This window comes from Phalacrocorax carbo, chromosome 1, assembly GCF_963921805.1.
Source record: "Phalacrocorax carbo chromosome 1, bPhaCar2.1, whole genome shotgun sequence".
Taxonomy (NCBI): Eukaryota; Metazoa; Chordata; class Aves; order Suliformes; family Phalacrocoracidae; genus Phalacrocorax; species Phalacrocorax carbo.
The window spans coordinates 144,130,770-144,148,866 of NC_087513.1; the positions used below are offsets into that span (position 1 = coordinate 144,130,770).

General features: G+C 38.6%; 1 protein-coding gene across 2 annotated transcripts in view; it reads left to right on the forward strand.

Moving 5' to 3' along the window:
• OCA2 (OCA2 melanosomal transmembrane protein) overlaps positions 1-18,097 on the forward strand; it is a 158,555-nt gene that overhangs the window by 37,528 nt on the left and 102,930 nt on the right. For both annotated transcript variants that reach the window (XM_064438321.1, XM_064438329.1), the window contains 2 exons: positions 3,245-3,383; positions 12,162-12,294. In XM_064438321.1, coding sequence (XP_064294391.1) covers positions 3,245-3,383; positions 12,162-12,294 — 272 coding nt within the window. The remainder of the gene's footprint in view (positions 1-3,244; positions 3,384-12,161; positions 12,295-18,097) is intronic.

The window sequence follows — 18,097 nt, forward strand, 5'->3', positions numbered from 1 at the left end:
GTGATATTATCTAGAACCCTGTTCAGTCAAGTCTTGAAAAGCTCCAGCTATGGGAACTCTGCCATGTCCCTGGAGAGGTTTCTCCAATTAAAAAAAAATATTTTCTTATATTGAGATGAAATCTCCCCCAGTGAAACTTGTACTTGTTGCCCTTTGTCTTCTCCATGTGGCTCCTTGTGAAAAGAAGATCCTCTGTCTTTGTAACCATCCTTTAAGTACTGGAGTTTTATACTAAAAGTATATCACAGAATCACAGGTTGGAAGGGACCTCAGGGACCATCTAGTCCAACCTTTCTGGGAAGAGCACAGTCGAGACAAGATGGCCCAGCACCCTGCCCAGACGACCCTTGAAGGTGTCCAACGTGGCTGAGTCAACCACTTCCCTGGGGAGATTATTCCAGTGGTGACTGTCCTCAGTGTGAAAAATTTCCCTCTGGTGTCCAATCGGAATCTCCCCAAGAGCAACTTGTGTCCATTCCCCCTTGTCCTCTCCATGTGACTCCATGTAAAAAGGGAGTCTCCATCTTCTTTGTATCTGCCCCTGAAGTACTGGTACACGGTGATGAGATCCCCTCTGAGCCTCCTTTTCTCAAGGCTGAACAAACCCAGTTCAACCAGTCTGTCCTCATATGGCAGGCTTCCCAGTCCTTTGATCATCTTTGTGGCCCTTCTCTGGACCCCTTCCAGCCTGACCACATCCTTTTTGTATAGCGGGGACCAGAACTGTACACAGTCCTCCAGGTGTGGCCTGACGAGCGGGATAGTGACTGCTTTATCTCTGCTGGCGATGTCCTTTTTGATGCAACCCAGCATCCTGTTGGCCGCCTTGGCCGCAGCAGCACACTGCTCGCTCATGTTATGCTTTCTGTCCACCAGGACTCCCAGGTCCCTTTCCACAGAGCTGCTCTCCAGCCAGGTGGATCCCAGTCTGTGCTGTACTCCCGGATTATGTTTTCCCAAGTGCATGATCTTACACTTTTCCTTGTTGAACTTCATAAGGTTCTTGCTGGCCCACTCCTCCAGCCTATCCAGATCTTCCCTCAAGCCTTTCTTGCAGATAGGGGTAACACTTGCGTATTTTTTTCCATACTAAATGAGTTTGTAACACTGAAGAAGGGGAAACTCAGTATGCAGGAAAAATTTATATTTGAATCACTATCAAAGGTAAAATAAAATTTTACCTCGCCTAGTAGAGCCAAATAATCACCTATTTCTAAAAGTTTCATTCTGGGGGTCATTTTTGTGTTTTTTTCTTTTGTTTGTTTTCTGTTTTCTTTTTTTTAATATTACTGCCATTGTATTCAGCCCTTGTCTACAGGTTCACTATGTTGCACTGTGCTGTCATTGCCATGGAGATAAAGCTTACAGATAATCCTACTGACTCTATGAATATAAGGATTTATATTTCCATTAATAGGGCATATAAACGTGATACTTTTTTCACTCTGCATTTTGTAGTAAGCTGATAAAAAATTTAATAACTACGTCTTTTTAGCTATAGTTTATTTTCAAGATACTTTGTTATTGAGAACTGGAAAAGGCTAATGTTTGTTCACATGGGGCATTATATTACCAGGATAAGTAAACTGAAGAGGTTTGATCCCGCTACATAGCTAACACATCCTGATGGTTTTAGACTTTGCGCTTGGTCTTTCTTGGCATATGTCAGAGGTTCTTTTTCCAAGCATCACTAGGCCCATCAAAAAGAAAGGATTACTAAAGGAAAGTTAAGGTTATATTTTGAAACATTCAGAAATCAAGGAGTAAGGAAGTTAAAATTACAAGTAGAATTGTGGTCTTTAACCACAGTTGATGCGATTGGGCCAGTTGTACTACAAATTACCCTTTAACTGTATAATTTTATGCTGTTGGGGAAACAGTATATTTTTGCACAGTTCTTTTGTTCTGGAGTTTTTATGTGCTGACACGTGTCATCTGAAAGTGTTTTTTCTGAGTTTTAAATTGACACTCGTGGTGACAGTGTAAGTCTATCAAGTTAAGTTTTTGTGCAATACACTATTTTCTCTTTGAAATATAGGTTTTAATAATACAGACTTAGACTGAACAGTAGAGTTCAGTCTCTTTTTCTTCAGAACTCTACCTTCAGGGAAATGTGTGGCAGCACTACAGTGAAAGCAAGCCTGAGAAAACATTCTTGCTTGCCTCTCTTCCCCCATCCCATATTAGGTAGAGGGCGTGATAGTTTAAGCGTGGCCTCCATCTTTACACTCTGGAACAGTGTTTTGATAAGCTGTGAGCAGGAACACAGTCATTCCTTATTCCAAAGTTCTTAAGCGTGACCTTAACTTTCAGCCTTTAATACCATGGGCAAAGTTTGAAGTCAAATACGTGCTTCAGAGAGGAGCAGATTGTGTGGATCTGTGCATAAAAGTAATTTGTACAATTTGAAGTAATCTGTGTGAAGATTGCTGTGTGTAAGTGGGCTCTGAGTTGAAATGGATCATGAGGTTACTGAGTCAATCCCAGTATTTGCCAGAGGACTTTAAGATGCTTCTTATTAAAGACGTATTTTACTTTTTCTTATTAAAGCAGCACCTTACTAAAGAAGCATTAAATATTTTTCAACTGCTAAAAACATTTTGGGATATTTTTAATAACAAGTAATGTGCATTTTCTACTTTTGTTGCATTACAAGTAGAAATACTCATGGTCAAGCTTTAGAGAAGGGAAAAAACAGGAACAGAATAAACCAGATAAACCTAGGCTGAAAGCTGAGGTATCTAATAGATGATTCATGGCTAACAGGTTGCCTGTGCAATCCTCTACCACTGCTCCCCACTGTAAAGTTAATAATTGATGCTGGGTGCAAAGCCTGTGGTTGCCAGGGTAGTTTCCATAGGTTAGTGCAGCCTGGGGACCATGGTTTAAAAAGTTGCATGAAGCTGAAGATTTGAAATGTGATTTTCTGTGTAGTCCAACTCTTGTAATAGTTGATTACTTTTCATTAAACACTTTTAAAAATGCATCAATTTTCTAACCATTAATTATTGCATTATAAATGTTTTAAAATCTAACATTTTTGCATGTATATTGATATAATTACTATAGCACATATAATGTAGCAGAATTAAAACTTTAATAATATGCACACACAAAAATATTATGTTTAAAATCCTACAATTTTTCAGTGAAATGACTGTATATTGTAAATTTTGTACGTTTTAAGATTTAAGGTAATTTAATCATAGGGTAAGAGGTTAATTTCAATCTCTTTACACCACAGGCTCTGCGAAGTACTAAATCTTGATCCTAGGCATGTCCTGATTGCAGAAGTGATCTTCACAAATATTGGGGGGGCTGCCACAGCTGTTGGGGATCCTCCAAATGTGATTATTGTTTCAAAGCAGGAGCTGAGAGAGAAGGTATGTACTGCAAGCTGCTTAGCTACTAAAATTAAGTGCTGGTGTCGACTTATGCAGTGTTGAACCTTCTCTTCCCCCAGACAGCCACATAAACAGAACATAATCCACTTTTTCTGCCACATTATTTCTTTCTTAGTAGGATGATTAGACAGAACAGAGTGATCTTTCGGGGACAAAATTGTGATGAAGAATAGACTTTTTGATATGGGCTGAGAATACTGGTTTCCTTTTTTTTTGGTGGTGGTGGGGAGGATTTCCTTGTCAATGACAAAGAGAAGAAGGAAGCAGAACTATAGAGGGATGTAAAGAGAGGGTAGCAAGTTGGAATAAAAGAAAAACATGAAAATGAAGATGAAAATTCAAACTACTTTTTCAGAATAGGCTTTCTCTCAAAAGTTAGATATATTGAGACAATTCAATTCCTTTTCAGAAATTTCAGACCAGAAATAATTGTCCATACACAAAAAAACATGACATAAGAGGCTGCATTGCCCCCATGTCACACACGACCACTGCAGCAGAGACTTGGTCCTTCAGCTGCAGTCCAAGGGGATACGGGGTGGTGAGAGGAGAGCCGGGACTCCTCACATGAAGCATGGACTGTAGCTGGCTCCTACCTCCTGCCAACTTTTTGGTAACCCCAGGCTGTAATGGCAGATTTTAACTTCCAACACTTGGCTCTTCTATTGTTTCATTTTGCTGGGTGACTGGTGCCAAAAAGAAGGCTACAGTGGCTGGTGTTGGGTGGGACTGCAGGACTCCAGACACCATCCCAGTCCCACCATCTCCTCCGACCCACATGTCCCTCTCTGCCCTGTGGACAGGCAGAACTGCTGCTGACAGGCGTTCACGTTTGCAGCCTTCAGCTTCTGCATGGTGCTGGCATTTGTATGAATTTTCCACGCTTTCAGCTATCCTTGCCACCCCTGAACAGGAGGGCATCAAGGCTCACTTCTGCCTCTGACACTGTGCTCCACAGTATCCCTTGGTGTATCACCCATTTCTGGTGCAGTAGGGGCAGCAGGACGGCAGTCTGCTCAGGATGCAAGGGGCAGCCCCTCCTGGGATGGGGCAGCTCTGCTTTCCTTCTGCCCCTGCATGACCACCAACAAGCAGCACGATGGAAGGGGGAGTAATGTTACAGGCACATCGGTAAGGACACCAGGCATGTGTTTTCTGTTTTGGCCAAGTGTCATAACCCCAACCCCACAACAGAAATTTAAAGGAATTCAATGTAGTGTATGGGCTAGTGTGAAAATACATGTGCAAGGGGGATGAGGGAATTGTAGTATAACATTTCAGGGTTTTTTATTTTGGAGTCAATTTTGTTTCTATTGCTGTACTAAAAAAGGGATCTCTTCTAATTAACTGAATACACTCAAATTAATTAAGTACTGTCCAGGTTGGAAAATGTCTTTGAAAGTTCATAGTATTTAATAAATTGGATGTTTACCTTCAAAATATTTGAAATATGCTGCAATTAGTTTGTTTGGATGATGACTTTGGAGACTCTGTAATATTCCTGGCTGAGGACTTGATAGCTAAATTTTATATTTTAAATAATAAATCTGTGTAACCTTTTAAAAGTTCTTTTCTAAAAGAGAATAATTAGCACCTGCCATGCAGGTCATTCTCCTAAATACTCAGAAACTCATCATCTATGTAGAACTTTTAGAAGCAGCTATAAACATGGGAAGCAATTAAGCAATCACATTGAAAGGAAACAATTTTATATTTCTCTTGAATGAGATACTGATAATTTTAGGAGGACTCAGATGTATAAATATCCTAGCAAATGTGACATTATAGCAAATTCTGTATTTGAAACAAGCACAAAAACTTTCCAAGTGTTTTCACGCTGGATTGTTTTCAGATCTCTTGTTGCATCACAGAAATATGGACATAATAAAATAGATCAGATTCAACACAGGCCCATGGGACTTTGGCTTCTTCTTTCCTGTATTCTCATGCATTATATCTATCTATATATACATAAATAAAAGAGGGTCAAAGACCTATCCTTGGCTCTGAGGCTGAGTAGCATGGACTGGCTTATGTCCTCACTGCTTAGGGCTCACGCCCTGTAAAGATTTGCCTGGGAGACTGCTGGCAGGAATAACTGGATAAAGCCAAGAGTGAGGGCAGGCAGGGAGCTGGACCATCTGGCCTCTTACAGTCTATTCTGTTGAACTAATATATCGATTCTTAATCGAAAGAACAAGCGAGTGTGCCCTCTTTTATTCAGAAGAAGAAACACAGACATTGTTATCTTGTTTCTGAAACTACTTCTAGCAAAGGCTGCTGTGAGGAAGGGTTATATGATCAACTCCAAACCTGCCTCTAAAATGCATGGTGTCTGCTATATTTGCACTAAGTAAAATTTTTTTTTTTTAAGTGTTTTAGAGACAAAAGTTCTTGAATGCATTTTGGAAATAGGAGGTCATGCAGTATTTTTATAGTGTCTATTATGATGTTTTCTACACAAAATGTCTGGGTTTTACTTCTTGTTACCATTATGGTCATGGTTTTGCCATTCTAGGAAAATTTTCTCCTTCATATTGCAATTGAAATTCCCCTTTTCATCATCCCTTTTGCACTTCTTCTCCAGTGTTATTTTTGCATAGTAAGTACGGGCGTACTTGGACAAATGCCCCTGTAGGAGGCTGAATAGTGTATTGCACGACGTAGATGATTGGTTTTTCTATTTTACTAGGTGCCATCAGAAGGAGAATTTTACCAATCTTCCTGAACTTTTACTATTGTACATCAACCTCTAAAAGCAGCCTAGTAAGGTATTATGCAAGCTTACAGTTTCTTAGGAAACCTTGGATTCTAAATCAATAGAAAATGAAGTGCAGCCTTGTTACATTGGGTGCAGTTATTGGGTTATAGCATTAGAAATGCTTTACTCTTTGTTTACTATAGTGCTGGAGAGATTTTTCTCCCTAGGTTCTGGGGAAAACTCACGTCATCTTAAGAATGTTTTATTTAAAGTATGTTTGAATAAATAAGCTTTCTGTTACATTTTACTTCATTAAAATCTAGGAATAAGTCTGTTTATTTGTCCTGAGATACAAATGGATGCCAAAAGGATTTTCTCTTTGTAGCAGTGGATAATTTATAATACTGACATTTTCCTTACCATCATGCCTGGAATCAGTGGAACATTTGCATAATAGGGGAGGAAGATTTGTTGTACTCTTTCTTGTTCGAGGAAAATAAAAGTTTTCATTAAGAGCAAATGGAAAACTCATTCAGTGAATAAAAAATTTTATTTTATCTTTTATTACCTCAGAGTACTGCTACTGACTGGCCATTGTTAGCAAAATTATATTCTTATCTTGAAGAGGTATGTGCTTTGGACTTTCGGAACTACGTTTTTATATGCACAATAGGGCATAAATAGGTTTGAAAGGGTCATTGCTTTCAGAAAGGTTGAACATTAAGTCTTCTACATCTGTGAACTTCACAAGTGTCTGCACAAGTGTCTACAGCCACATCTTTGAAATCTTATTGCTTGTTCTCTAAGTTTAGGCTGTGATTACAAAAACTCTTTAGAGAATGGATGTTAAATAGGTCTCCAGAGCAAGACGATGGTGTGAACATAGTGTGCACTAGTGTATCTAGCTTCAATCTGTCCAAGAGGTAATGATAATAACAGAGCCAGTTTTACGATGTGCTAGCTACTGGATTATATCCTCTTATTTAGTGTCTTTGTTAATATGTGATAAAGTTTGTACTGTTAATCTGATTTTTGCTGAGGATTTTGGGTTTTCAGTGTCCCACTCAGAGTTATTCCTGCCATTTAACAGCAATTCCCTTGCAAATGGACAGGATCAGGTTATCCTGCTCTGCCTTTTCAGAGACTTTCAGCCTCCATGCAGAAATTTAGCATGATGTGGTACTAGTTAGTTATATTTCATGAAACCTTGTGATAACAAAAATTTATGAATAGGTTATTCTGAAAAATGGAAGAAAGTCCTATATATGAATCTATAAAGGTATTTCAAGCACTGGCAGATTGTGAAATGGATTCCTATAGTTTACTAGGCTATTTTTTTTAGTTTCCTGGATACAAGGCTATTAAAACTTTTAATCCATTTGTAAAACTCTTGCCCTTTCTGTCAATGTTTCATTGATTCCTTTCCTCAAATAAAAAATTAAATCCTAGGTAAGGTATATGAAATAAAATTTATGGGTTTATGGCTGATTTCAGATCGTTTCCTATCTCTACATGTAGTAATTGTTAAAGAGTATAGTGCAAGACAAAAATGTAGGCTTGTCATTGTCTCAGATAAGCATTATTTTCACATAACTGTGTTAGGCCGTCAGTGATTTCTGGCTCAGCGATGTCATGAGCAGTTCCTTCTGAGACAACATAGATCTCAATCACTCAGCCAGAAGGGGTGTTTAAACCAGTGTAGAAATAAACTACTCTTGCTTTTCCTCATTTTATTATTTTTAAAATATTAAGTAAAGGGAATTCTGTCTAGAAGCACAGTATTTGCTACTCTCCGTATTGCCACACCTAGCTATAGTTTTTGCTTTCTCTTTGCTCTAAGACGGCAGATTTCCTTTTTAAAGGTCTGAATTGCTAGAAGTTAATTTCACACCTCCAAAAGCAGTAAAAAAATCCCCAGGATGACAGAAAATTATTATTCTGGGAAAACTATATGATAATTCCTCCTAATATGAAATTGATATATTTGACTTTGCATTTAAAACTACAAACCAAGGAAAGATGCCCACTCTGTTTCATCTCTGAATCTGATGGCAGTGGAACCTTTAGGCTGTTGTCTTGCTTAAACAAAATCTTTAGAATTTCTGTCGACTGGGGAATGGGAGAAATTTAGTACAATCAGTATAGCCCCAAGAAGGGACATTTGAAGCATGTATTGTATTTATCTGATGGACTGAAATCTCCTGTGAAAAAAAATATTTCTTGCCTATTGTGCATATCAATTCTATTTCAGTCTATTGTGCAGGAAAAAGAAAATCTTTATGAAAATTACATTTTGTTGTATGCAGCAGACATGTGGAGCACTTCAAAGTGTTTTTACAATGCTGAATCCTGGCCCCAGCAGTGCAGAGGACTCAGAAGGTATAAAATGTGGTATCCACGGCCATACAGGCATGAATGTAGGCTCTGTGGAGATGTTGCATGCCCTTTCTAAGATGTGGGAGAGGGAGCAGGAGCAACTGATGAAGTAACTGTGCCCCATCTTGGTATCCTCTGCTGCAGTTGTTCATATCTGTGGTACAATGTAAACCTTTAGCCTCTTAAAATTCTCCAGAATTTGCCAGTAGTGTCAGGTGTGAAATCTGCCTGCTCCATGCCTGGAAGCATATCCTGTGTGTTGCAGAGAGGCCAGTGCTGAGCACCCAGCCAAAAGCATCAGGCTGGGCAGTACACTGTTTTTCACCTTGAACCCCTCTGATACCAGCCATAAAAAGAAGTGCACTTGGTAGTCCTCAGCCTCCTCATAGCTACAGGGTACAAGTTGTCCAAGACTAGTGTTCGTCAGGATTCATTTTAACTCGCTGGCTTTTATGGATCAATGCAAAGAGGAAATGGGGAGGAAAGCTGGGAACGAGGGATGGGAAGATAATTGAATTCAGCATTGCACTGTCACAGGCATTACTGTCACGCAAGCTCTTGTCTGAAATTAGCATGCTCCATGTTAGAAAAGTATTTGTTTCAGCTGAATTGAAAGCTGTTCTGAAGTCACAGCAGAGCAGCATGGGTTTTTTTTTCTCCAGGGATCTCAGAGATAAGAAAGATCAATGGGGTGATATTATGAAGTTTAACAAAATCCTGAATTTCAGCTCTTGGAAAAGTTTGGGTAAGCTCCTGGATAAGACGACAAAAAATCTAGTAGGCTTTTTTTTTTTCTCTTGTGATGGTGACTCCAAATCACTTTTAAGGCTCATCTATGTCAGCTTTTATCTCACGAAGCTGTGTTAATCCTGATTTTTTTTTTTAAATAGTATTGTGATCTCCAACTCATTTAAATTCCTTTCAACTCTCAGTCAGACCTGAGACCTTCTTCTTGACCTCAACATTTTAGTTTGCATTCTAGGTTGATGTGATTTTCCTTTTCATAGAGAAATTAGTTTTGTGAGTTTCAAGCGGCCCATTTCTTGTCCTGTTTTTTGTTTGTTTTTTTTGTTTGAGAAACGTCTATATTGTGCATTTCAGCAGGAAAGCACAATTGTTTTGCTCTGAAATTGGTGTGATATTCAAAACCTAGAAGCAAGAGACTGTAAATCTTTGCAGTTGTTTGCAATAAACCACTTCCCTAAATTGAAGTTCCATTAACATATGATGGAAATATCACATATTTAAAGTTCAGAATTTCCAAGGATTCTTCAGGTTCCTGTTCCTCTTTTTGATTTCCTACATTAGCAATTAGCTTTATGCCTGAGTATTTCTGCAGAGAATTTCTGCTGGCATACGATGCCCGGTAGCTGGCATCCTTCTTCATGATGTGGGCACTTTGATGCCAGCCGAAGAAAAGCTTCATGTCCACTGCTCTTATAAAGACTAAGTTGAATGCAAAAGTAATTTTCCTCGTTCTGGTAATTCAGGGTTGGGTATATTCTGACCACCTCTAATTACTTTATTGCTCCTCAGCTAGCTGTTTCCCAGTCATTTAGTTTTTCAGAGGATAACAATTTTTTCCAGTCAGATTTAGGCATTGCTATTTTAGCTGGTTTTACAGCTCAATTCCTTCCAGCTTCCTACCTCTTCTTAGGTAATTTTAGAGACCATACAAAACAGAATACTTATTTTCCATACTTCCTGAACTGTTTAATGGCACATTGTCAATACCTGAGCATTTTCCAAACCAAGGCCAGTTCATTGTGCTTTTAAGGATTCTGATTTTTCTTGGCCAAAATTTTCTGATTTTTCTTTTTGGCTGTAATCTTAGAGGCAACCCATATATAAATCAGATTTATTGTCAGTTTTAAATGACTGTACTTAAGGAAATATACATTTTGGGTATAGACCTTATACACTTTGGGGGCAGGTCTTACAAACACTGAGCCTTTGAAGAATTTAATTTTTTTTTTATTGCTATTTGTGAATTTCCTAGAGTTAAGAATGTTGATTTCATCCTTCACAGAAATGTGTCCTGTAGCTCTGAATCTTGACTTGATGCCCAGAGGCCAATCTTTCTATTTATAAAAATAGACTTTTATTCTTAAAATAACATTATTCCAATACCTGAAGAGTCGTCTTTCTACCTTCATAAAGGAAATGGTGGTAGCTGAGTTATAATGAAAGTCTAGCAAATGAACAGGCATACAGTTTCACCTTTTAGTGGCTGGAGAGTGGAAAAGGTAAAGAATCTACAATTAAATAGCAGCTAAGGGTGATTTTCTTTAGCTTATGAAGCTGAAAACTGTGTTTTTCATAGGATCAAATTCTAATCCCAGGTCTGCATATTTACGTTTGAGATTTATTTAACTGTCTGCAAACTATGGATTTTTTTGCAAAAGAGCACTAATCTTTGTCTGGCCACGAATGTTGTTTGTGACTTTAATCAGTTTCTTGCGTCATGTATTTTTTATTATGCCCTGTGGAGCAATGAAGAAACTTTTTTTTCCTTTTTTTGAACCAGAGGCATTTCAGCTGGGACATTTCCACATAAATTCTTTTAGAAGGAGGCAATATAGCTGTTTTTAATTTGTCTTGGTATTACAGAAGGGTCTATCGGTAGCACAGAAGTATTTGGTAAAAGGCAAGTTCCTATTATCCTTGTAGAGACATAGAGGTGTGCACAGGGTCATTCCATGACTTCCTAGAGTCTCTCGAAAATCAGTGGATGATCTAAAAATTTGATTTGAACAACCTGAACTGTCAGGGGCTTGGACCATGCTGTCTTCCAAGTATCACAGAGCTGTTCTGCTGGGATCACCAGTTCTGCTCTGTGAATATAAGACAGGTCCTTGCTACCAGAGCACTTGGATGCCATCCGCATTGGAACTTCATGGACAACTTCTTTTGGACAGGCTAGTCATGACTACTTCAGAAAATCCCAGCCCAAAGGCCAATCCTGATCCACTATAGTGTCTATAATAGGGAATAATTCTGTTGAAAGGGGCCCTGGAGGTCATCTAGTCCGATGTGCTACTCAAAGCACGGCTAACTTCAAAGTTTTAGGGTGGGTTGTCACTATTCATTCTCATTGCTTAAAACAGCAACTTTTTAATATATTCTGCCTAATCTTTTTGAGAACCCCTTCACTGAAGGGTTCCATTATTCAAAAATGTAAAGAAATGTGTCCATATATTAAGCAGGTAGAAAAATAAACAGAATATTAACATATATTATTTTCATTATTGAAGAATATTTGTGAATTTAGATGAAACCCTGGTTCAGATAGAATTATTGTAAAAACTCATGTTGCCATCAGTTTAAAACAAAAGCTGGTCATTAAAATTTAACTATTTATGTGTTTCAATGTGATTTAAAATGAATTTACACTGATCTAAGTGATGAAAGTGAAAGTTAATGATTCAGTTTGGTGTTGTGTTTTGAGTTTTATTTCTGTCTGTGTCAGGAACACTAAATATATTTCAGAATAACTCCTAATGATATTTTTTCATTCTCTGAATTAAATTGTAATGTGCTTTGATGAAATACAGCATATACTGTACTTGGAACTTACTGTACTGCTTTATATTTATTATTGATTGCTAAGGTGCAGGTAGTTGGATACTTTTACCTGTAGGTAATAGTGGAAAATAACAGATTTTTTATTTTATTTCCAGGGTTTGGATTTCGCAGCCTTCACAGGGCATATGTTCGTTGGCATCTGTCTCGTTGTTCTGGTCTCCTTTCCTTTTCTCAGACTTCTTTACTGGAACAAGAAACTTTACAATAAAGAGCCGAGTGAAATTGTTGGTAAGTGTGAGTGTGAAAACATTTTTATTATCGCTACATTGAATATGTGCTAAACAGAAACTGAATAGTGCCTACTACAATGTTGTCCTCAGGAGGGAAGTGCCCACTTTCCTTCAGTCTCTGAATGTTAATTTTTTACTAATAATTTTATGTTTAGTTGCAATATTTTCTGACTTTTAGAAATGGATGTTTTTCTGGTGCTAAGGTTGAGGTGTTGACATGAATTATTAAATATCTTTAAAAATTTATAGTGATATTTTGCATAATTTATAGCCATAGGCTTGAATACCAAGGTGTTCTGTATCACAACAGATAACATCTGCTTAAGGTGCTGAGTTCACGACTTAGTTTTAGAAATATCCCAGGTTTCCCTTATGACAGGCATAGTGCACTGGTGCATTCCCTCACTGCCGGTTTTATTCTGCTGGATTTTTTTCAGCAATCTTTTCCTGGTCTATGGCCGGTGAAGGACATTTCATCAAGAGTAGAAGAACTTTCCATGTTCTTTCCACCTTGCCTCTTTGGCTCTTCCAACCCTAAACTTCCCTGGTGTATAATTTCTATAGTTCAGTAGGGCTAAATCTATGCCTTTTTTTTAGATTGCTCACCTCAGTAGTCTCTACAAGTCTTAGTAAAGCTCTTTCAATGGCTGGTACCATTTTGTCTTCATGTTTTATGCCTTTCTGTTGAGTTGTTTTGAAGTTTTCATCATTGTCTCAGGCTTCTGTTTGACTAGTGAAACTTGATAATGATCCCCAAATGCTCACAATTTCATTACAAGGTAAGAAATAATTAACTAAATATAATTTCTTAGCAAGCTTTGTACAAAGATAGTTGAATATAACAGTTTCTTCCCTGGGACTGATGTTTTTTTCACTTTTGGCTGCAGAATACTTAGGATCCAGGCTTCCACTGACCATGCAACAGATGTTTCAATATGCTCTATGACATCTCTGAACCTGTGTGCATGGTGCCTGTTTGGCATGGGGAGGACAACTTCTTATATGGTTGATATAACTTGGCCCCATTTGTAATCTGTGGAGAAAGATTAGCCCTTCTAAAGACTATTGTATTTGTCTACAATAGAACAGATACATTGCATCCCCCCAAAGTTTGCTAGTCTCTTTTGAGTAAAAGGGGAGTCCAGGGTGACTCAGTGGTAGAGAACTTCATAATAGGTACCTAATTTGGGCAAGAGGAGTACCACTTGTACTGACTTGCCTTGTTCTGGGGAAAATTAATTTTAGGAGTAGGATTTTATTAAAAAGAGAGAAGTGACAGTCCTCCTCTCAGTGGATTGTACCACATCTCTTGAATCCCATCTGATAGAAAGGTCAGAGAAGACACTTCACTTAGGAAGTTGGCTTTTGTGCAGCCACTTGGTTTTGAGAGACTTCCATGCCCATTTAGCACAAGGCATGCTCAGCCTACCTATTCACAGCTCTAGGGGCCAAAGTCTTTCTCAGTATTAAGAACTAAAGTGTTTTTGAGCTGTTTTAGAGGTAATGCTACCTAACTATTTTTGTAAGAGAATTAAGATTTTTGCCTTCTATATATTTGCTTGGTATGAGATACTCATTTTAATTACAGTGCTGTTGTACAACAGCTGGGGCTTTCTGCACCCTTAGAGATTTGATGCTGAGAGCAAGAGAAATAAAGCAATGAACTCAGTCCCTAAAATGCCTAGATATTTCCTGTGACACTACAAAGTAAGATGTTTCAGGAAGCCATCAAGAATATTCTTTTCCTACCTTCTTGTACTAGAGAAGGTGCCGCAAGTCTTCTGCACCTGGTAAATAAATCTATTGAATATATACTTCTGCGTCAAAGAGACAAAAAGACTTTATTTACCACCAGACAAAAAAGATAGGACACTTTTGGGTCACCTCAGTTTACACTACATGCGCTTCCATTCACATAGCTAGAATATTATCTCAGGTGCCACAAATGCTCTTAGGGAAGGTAAGCCACTGAAAATGGGCAGTGTTAACATGCAGACAGGGAAGCTTTCCTCTCCTAGCTATAGATGTGCCTTAAAATTGTAAACTTTAAATAATTAATGTTGAATTTTGTCTTGTGGGAAGGCATCATTACCTAAAATAAATATATAAATATCCATTAAAAAAAATATTAATAAGCATTGTGAGCTGTGTATCATGGGTGAGTGATCTTCCTACTTGTCTGGTCAAAGTTAGTACTTCAAAGAGAGGCAAAAAGCCTATAAAATAAACAATATCCACTCCCAAGTTGTCCCCAATAGGCTACTGAAATGCGTGAGCTGTACAGGTGAGAAGTTGGCTCATGTTCTTATTGCTCCTCCTCTTCTTCACACTGGTAGATGAAAAGCTGGATATAAGCCGGCAATGTGTTCTTACAGCCCAGAAAGCCAGCTATATCCTGGGCTGCATCAAAAGCAGCGCGGCCAGCAGGTTGAGGGAGGTGATTCTGCCCCTCTACTCTGCTGTGGTGGGACCCCACCTGCAGTGCTGCGTCTGGCTCAGCACAGGAAAGACATGGACCTGTTGGAGTGGGTCCAGAGGAGGGCCACAAAAATGGTTGGAGGGATGGAGCATCTCCCCTGTGAAGAAATGCTGAAAGAATTGGGGTTGTTCAGCCTGGAGAAGAGAAGGCTCCCGAGAGAGACCTTATTTTGGCCTTCCAGTACTTAAATGAGGCTTATAAGAAAGATGGGAACAAACTTTTTAGTAGGGCTTCTTGCAATAGGACAAGGCATAATGACTTTAAATGAAAAGAGGGTAGATTTAGAATGGATATAAGGAGGAAATTTTTTACCATGAGGGTGATGAAACACTGGAAGAGGTTGCCCAGAGAAGTTGTGGACCCCATCCTTGGAAATATTCAAGGTTGGATGGAGCTCTGAGAAAACTGGTCTCATTGAAGATGTCCCTGCTCATTGCAGGGGACTAGATGACCTTTAAAGTCTCTTCCAACCCAAACTATTCTATGATTCTATGACTCGCTATCAAAATGCTAAATAAAGAACAAGTTCCTACCTGCTCTACACAGGGCTCAAGAATGAGAATCCTTTGTGGAAGAGACCATATCTGGGAAAAGAATTATCTTTTTGTTGGGGAGGAAAGGAACCCTTGCCATGTCCCAGATAAAACCCTTTGTAATTATGCATCATTATAAAAAATTACTTTTCTTTGTTGCCTGGAAGTATATTATTAAATCTTTGGTATTCAGCATTTTTTGTAACTCCCCAACTTCCTTATTTAAAAATAATTCATTTGGTTTTATTAATTTCTTATTTTCTAATAAAAGTCATAGCTTCAGGGACATTTTCTTGAAATACTAGAGTTATTATATACTTAAATTATCTTTAAAGGTGCCAGATTGCAAGGTGTCTTGAGATAAGCAATATCTAAACAGTCAGAAAACATATTCTGCCAACTGTAAGCAAATCTGATCCTGACAGAATAGCATTATTTTATACATATACATTTTAGAAAAGACAATAGGTTTTTTTTTTTCTTTCATCTATAAATTTTAAAAGCATATGGTTTGGATTTTTAAGAAATTATGTATGCATAACAATTTTTTATTAATTTAAATAGTACAATTTATTCACCAAAGTGATATTTTTGCCAGTGAAACACTGTACACTTTTAAGAGGCTAGCATATTTCCCTCAATTCATCTATCAGCAATCTTTGTTACTTGTAGCTTCAGATATAGCAGTCTCCCAATCAGTATACCACGCGTTCTTGTAATCAGCTGCTCCTCCATTGCCGTGCAGCTAATAAGTAGCTATTCAATTAGAGCCAATGCTGAAAAGCTAATCTTTCTGTTGAAATTTTCTGTGAAAGGGGAAGAGAAAGCAACAAACAGAGCTCCATTAGGAGGGAACCATTGCGATTTGAACTTGCAGAATGTACTCCAAGGTGCTTACAGGGGTCCTTCCACCTCAGGTTGCAAAGAATCTGTGATAAATTCAAATAGTTCATTTGAAGCAGCTGTTTTCATCAACTAAATACCAGCCTTCCCTCAGCCTGCCCCCAATGAACAATTAAAGAAGATATATGACTTAATTGTGTATTATTCTCCCCAGAATTTTTTCACTGTATGCCATGTGCTTTAAGCTTTTTTCTGTTGCTTTGGGCTACACAGATTATCGAGAATGGATAAAACCTAATTTTAAGAACAGTGGTGTTATTCTGATGATACATTGACAGATTACCTCCAGTACTGTGTGTTACCAGTGTCTTTGAATTGTTGGTTTTCAGACTAAGCTGTAGCACCTATGCAGTGGAAAAAATGCACATCCCTTCCCCAGGAGCTACTATCTACCTGCAGTAGCTTGAAGCAGGGCATATTACAAAAGAAAAAGACTCTTTTGAGTGTGACTTTCAGCTGATAAATCTGTGCCTTGTTCTGTGTGATGCAGAAGATGGTTGGATTAGGGTAGTAAACTGAGAAGATTTAAAAATTATATACATACTTTCCAAAAAGAATATGTAAGGTGAAATAATAATATATGAGTGTAAGGGGAATTAAACTTGCTTCCCCCCCCACCTAAATTGGAACTAAAGTTTTTACTTCCCTTAAGGGTTACCAATACATTATTTAGTCCCTGGGAAGCATGACAATACACTGTTATGTATCAGCTATCAAGCTGTGGAGATGTGGACCTCAGTGTTTGGGAAGGTGGCTATCTCCAAGACAGTGAGTGGCACGTGGTCTAGTGACAAGTATTATTATTGCCATTTTTGCCAAAGAGGAAGAGTTTTCTCTTAGCATGACAACAGATTTGACACCAGCTCCCCATTTCTCCTATGTTGCTTGCTCCAGTTTCTGATTGTTTCACTAGCTGAAAGAGAATTGAAGCAGGAGTGCTGATGCCAGGAGAAGGGGGAGGGTGTTATTGCCTCTGCTGTAGCTCACTGTCTGCAGCAGCTGGGAAAATAGTGCTATGGTAGTGTGATAGTCAGTATGTAAAGCCTCCAACCGAAGGAATTTTCTAATTAATCATGGCCATGTATAAAGTGCTTAACTTGCCAAAAACACAGTGCTATTTCCCACAATGTGAAATGTAGTAACCAGATGAGTGAGCAAATCTGTTTCTTTCATCTATGTGGAGCTTTACAACTGCTTCTCTAAGAGAAGAAATGGGAGAGGAGGAGGGGAAAAAGAGGTACAAAACTGACAGTGGAAAGATAGAAAGACTAGAATTGGAAAGAAGTAGGGGAGTGAAACTGAAGGTTATCAGACACGTGCAACCGATAGGACTGTGCTGGGTGCAGACCCAAGATGTCCAGGCATTGTTCCTGGACCGGGCCTCATTTTGTGTGAAAATGTCCAAAGGATGACACAGCTAAGGTGAAGGTCAAGAGAGAAAACAAGGTAAAATGGAAAATATCATTAAGCACCTAATATCTGGTGAGTTTCTCCCTCTGTGTCCCATACTGACAACAAATGTCTGCTATAGTACTTTGTGCTGCACATGATTGACCAAATGCAGGCGTCGCCAATTGTAATTGTAGCTGAACACAAGGTATAGCTCAGTGCTGTCATTATTATTCTGTCCATGTGAACCCCTTTGCCTGTTGCAGCTCTGAGATTCCTGCCTGAGGAAATGCTCCCCAGGGCAAGTGGCCATGGTTAAAGTGTTAACCGCTTTGTTGTTTTCTCAGGGCATGGGATGTCAGGGTGGCCTCTGCATCCTCTAACAGTGGTGGATTCCATTATGCTATGCCCTGCAGTGTGGTGCACAACCTTTTGGTTTAATGCTGGGGAAGAACTACTGTGATGACTAGCAAGAAAGCCCCAGTACTGCTTTAGAC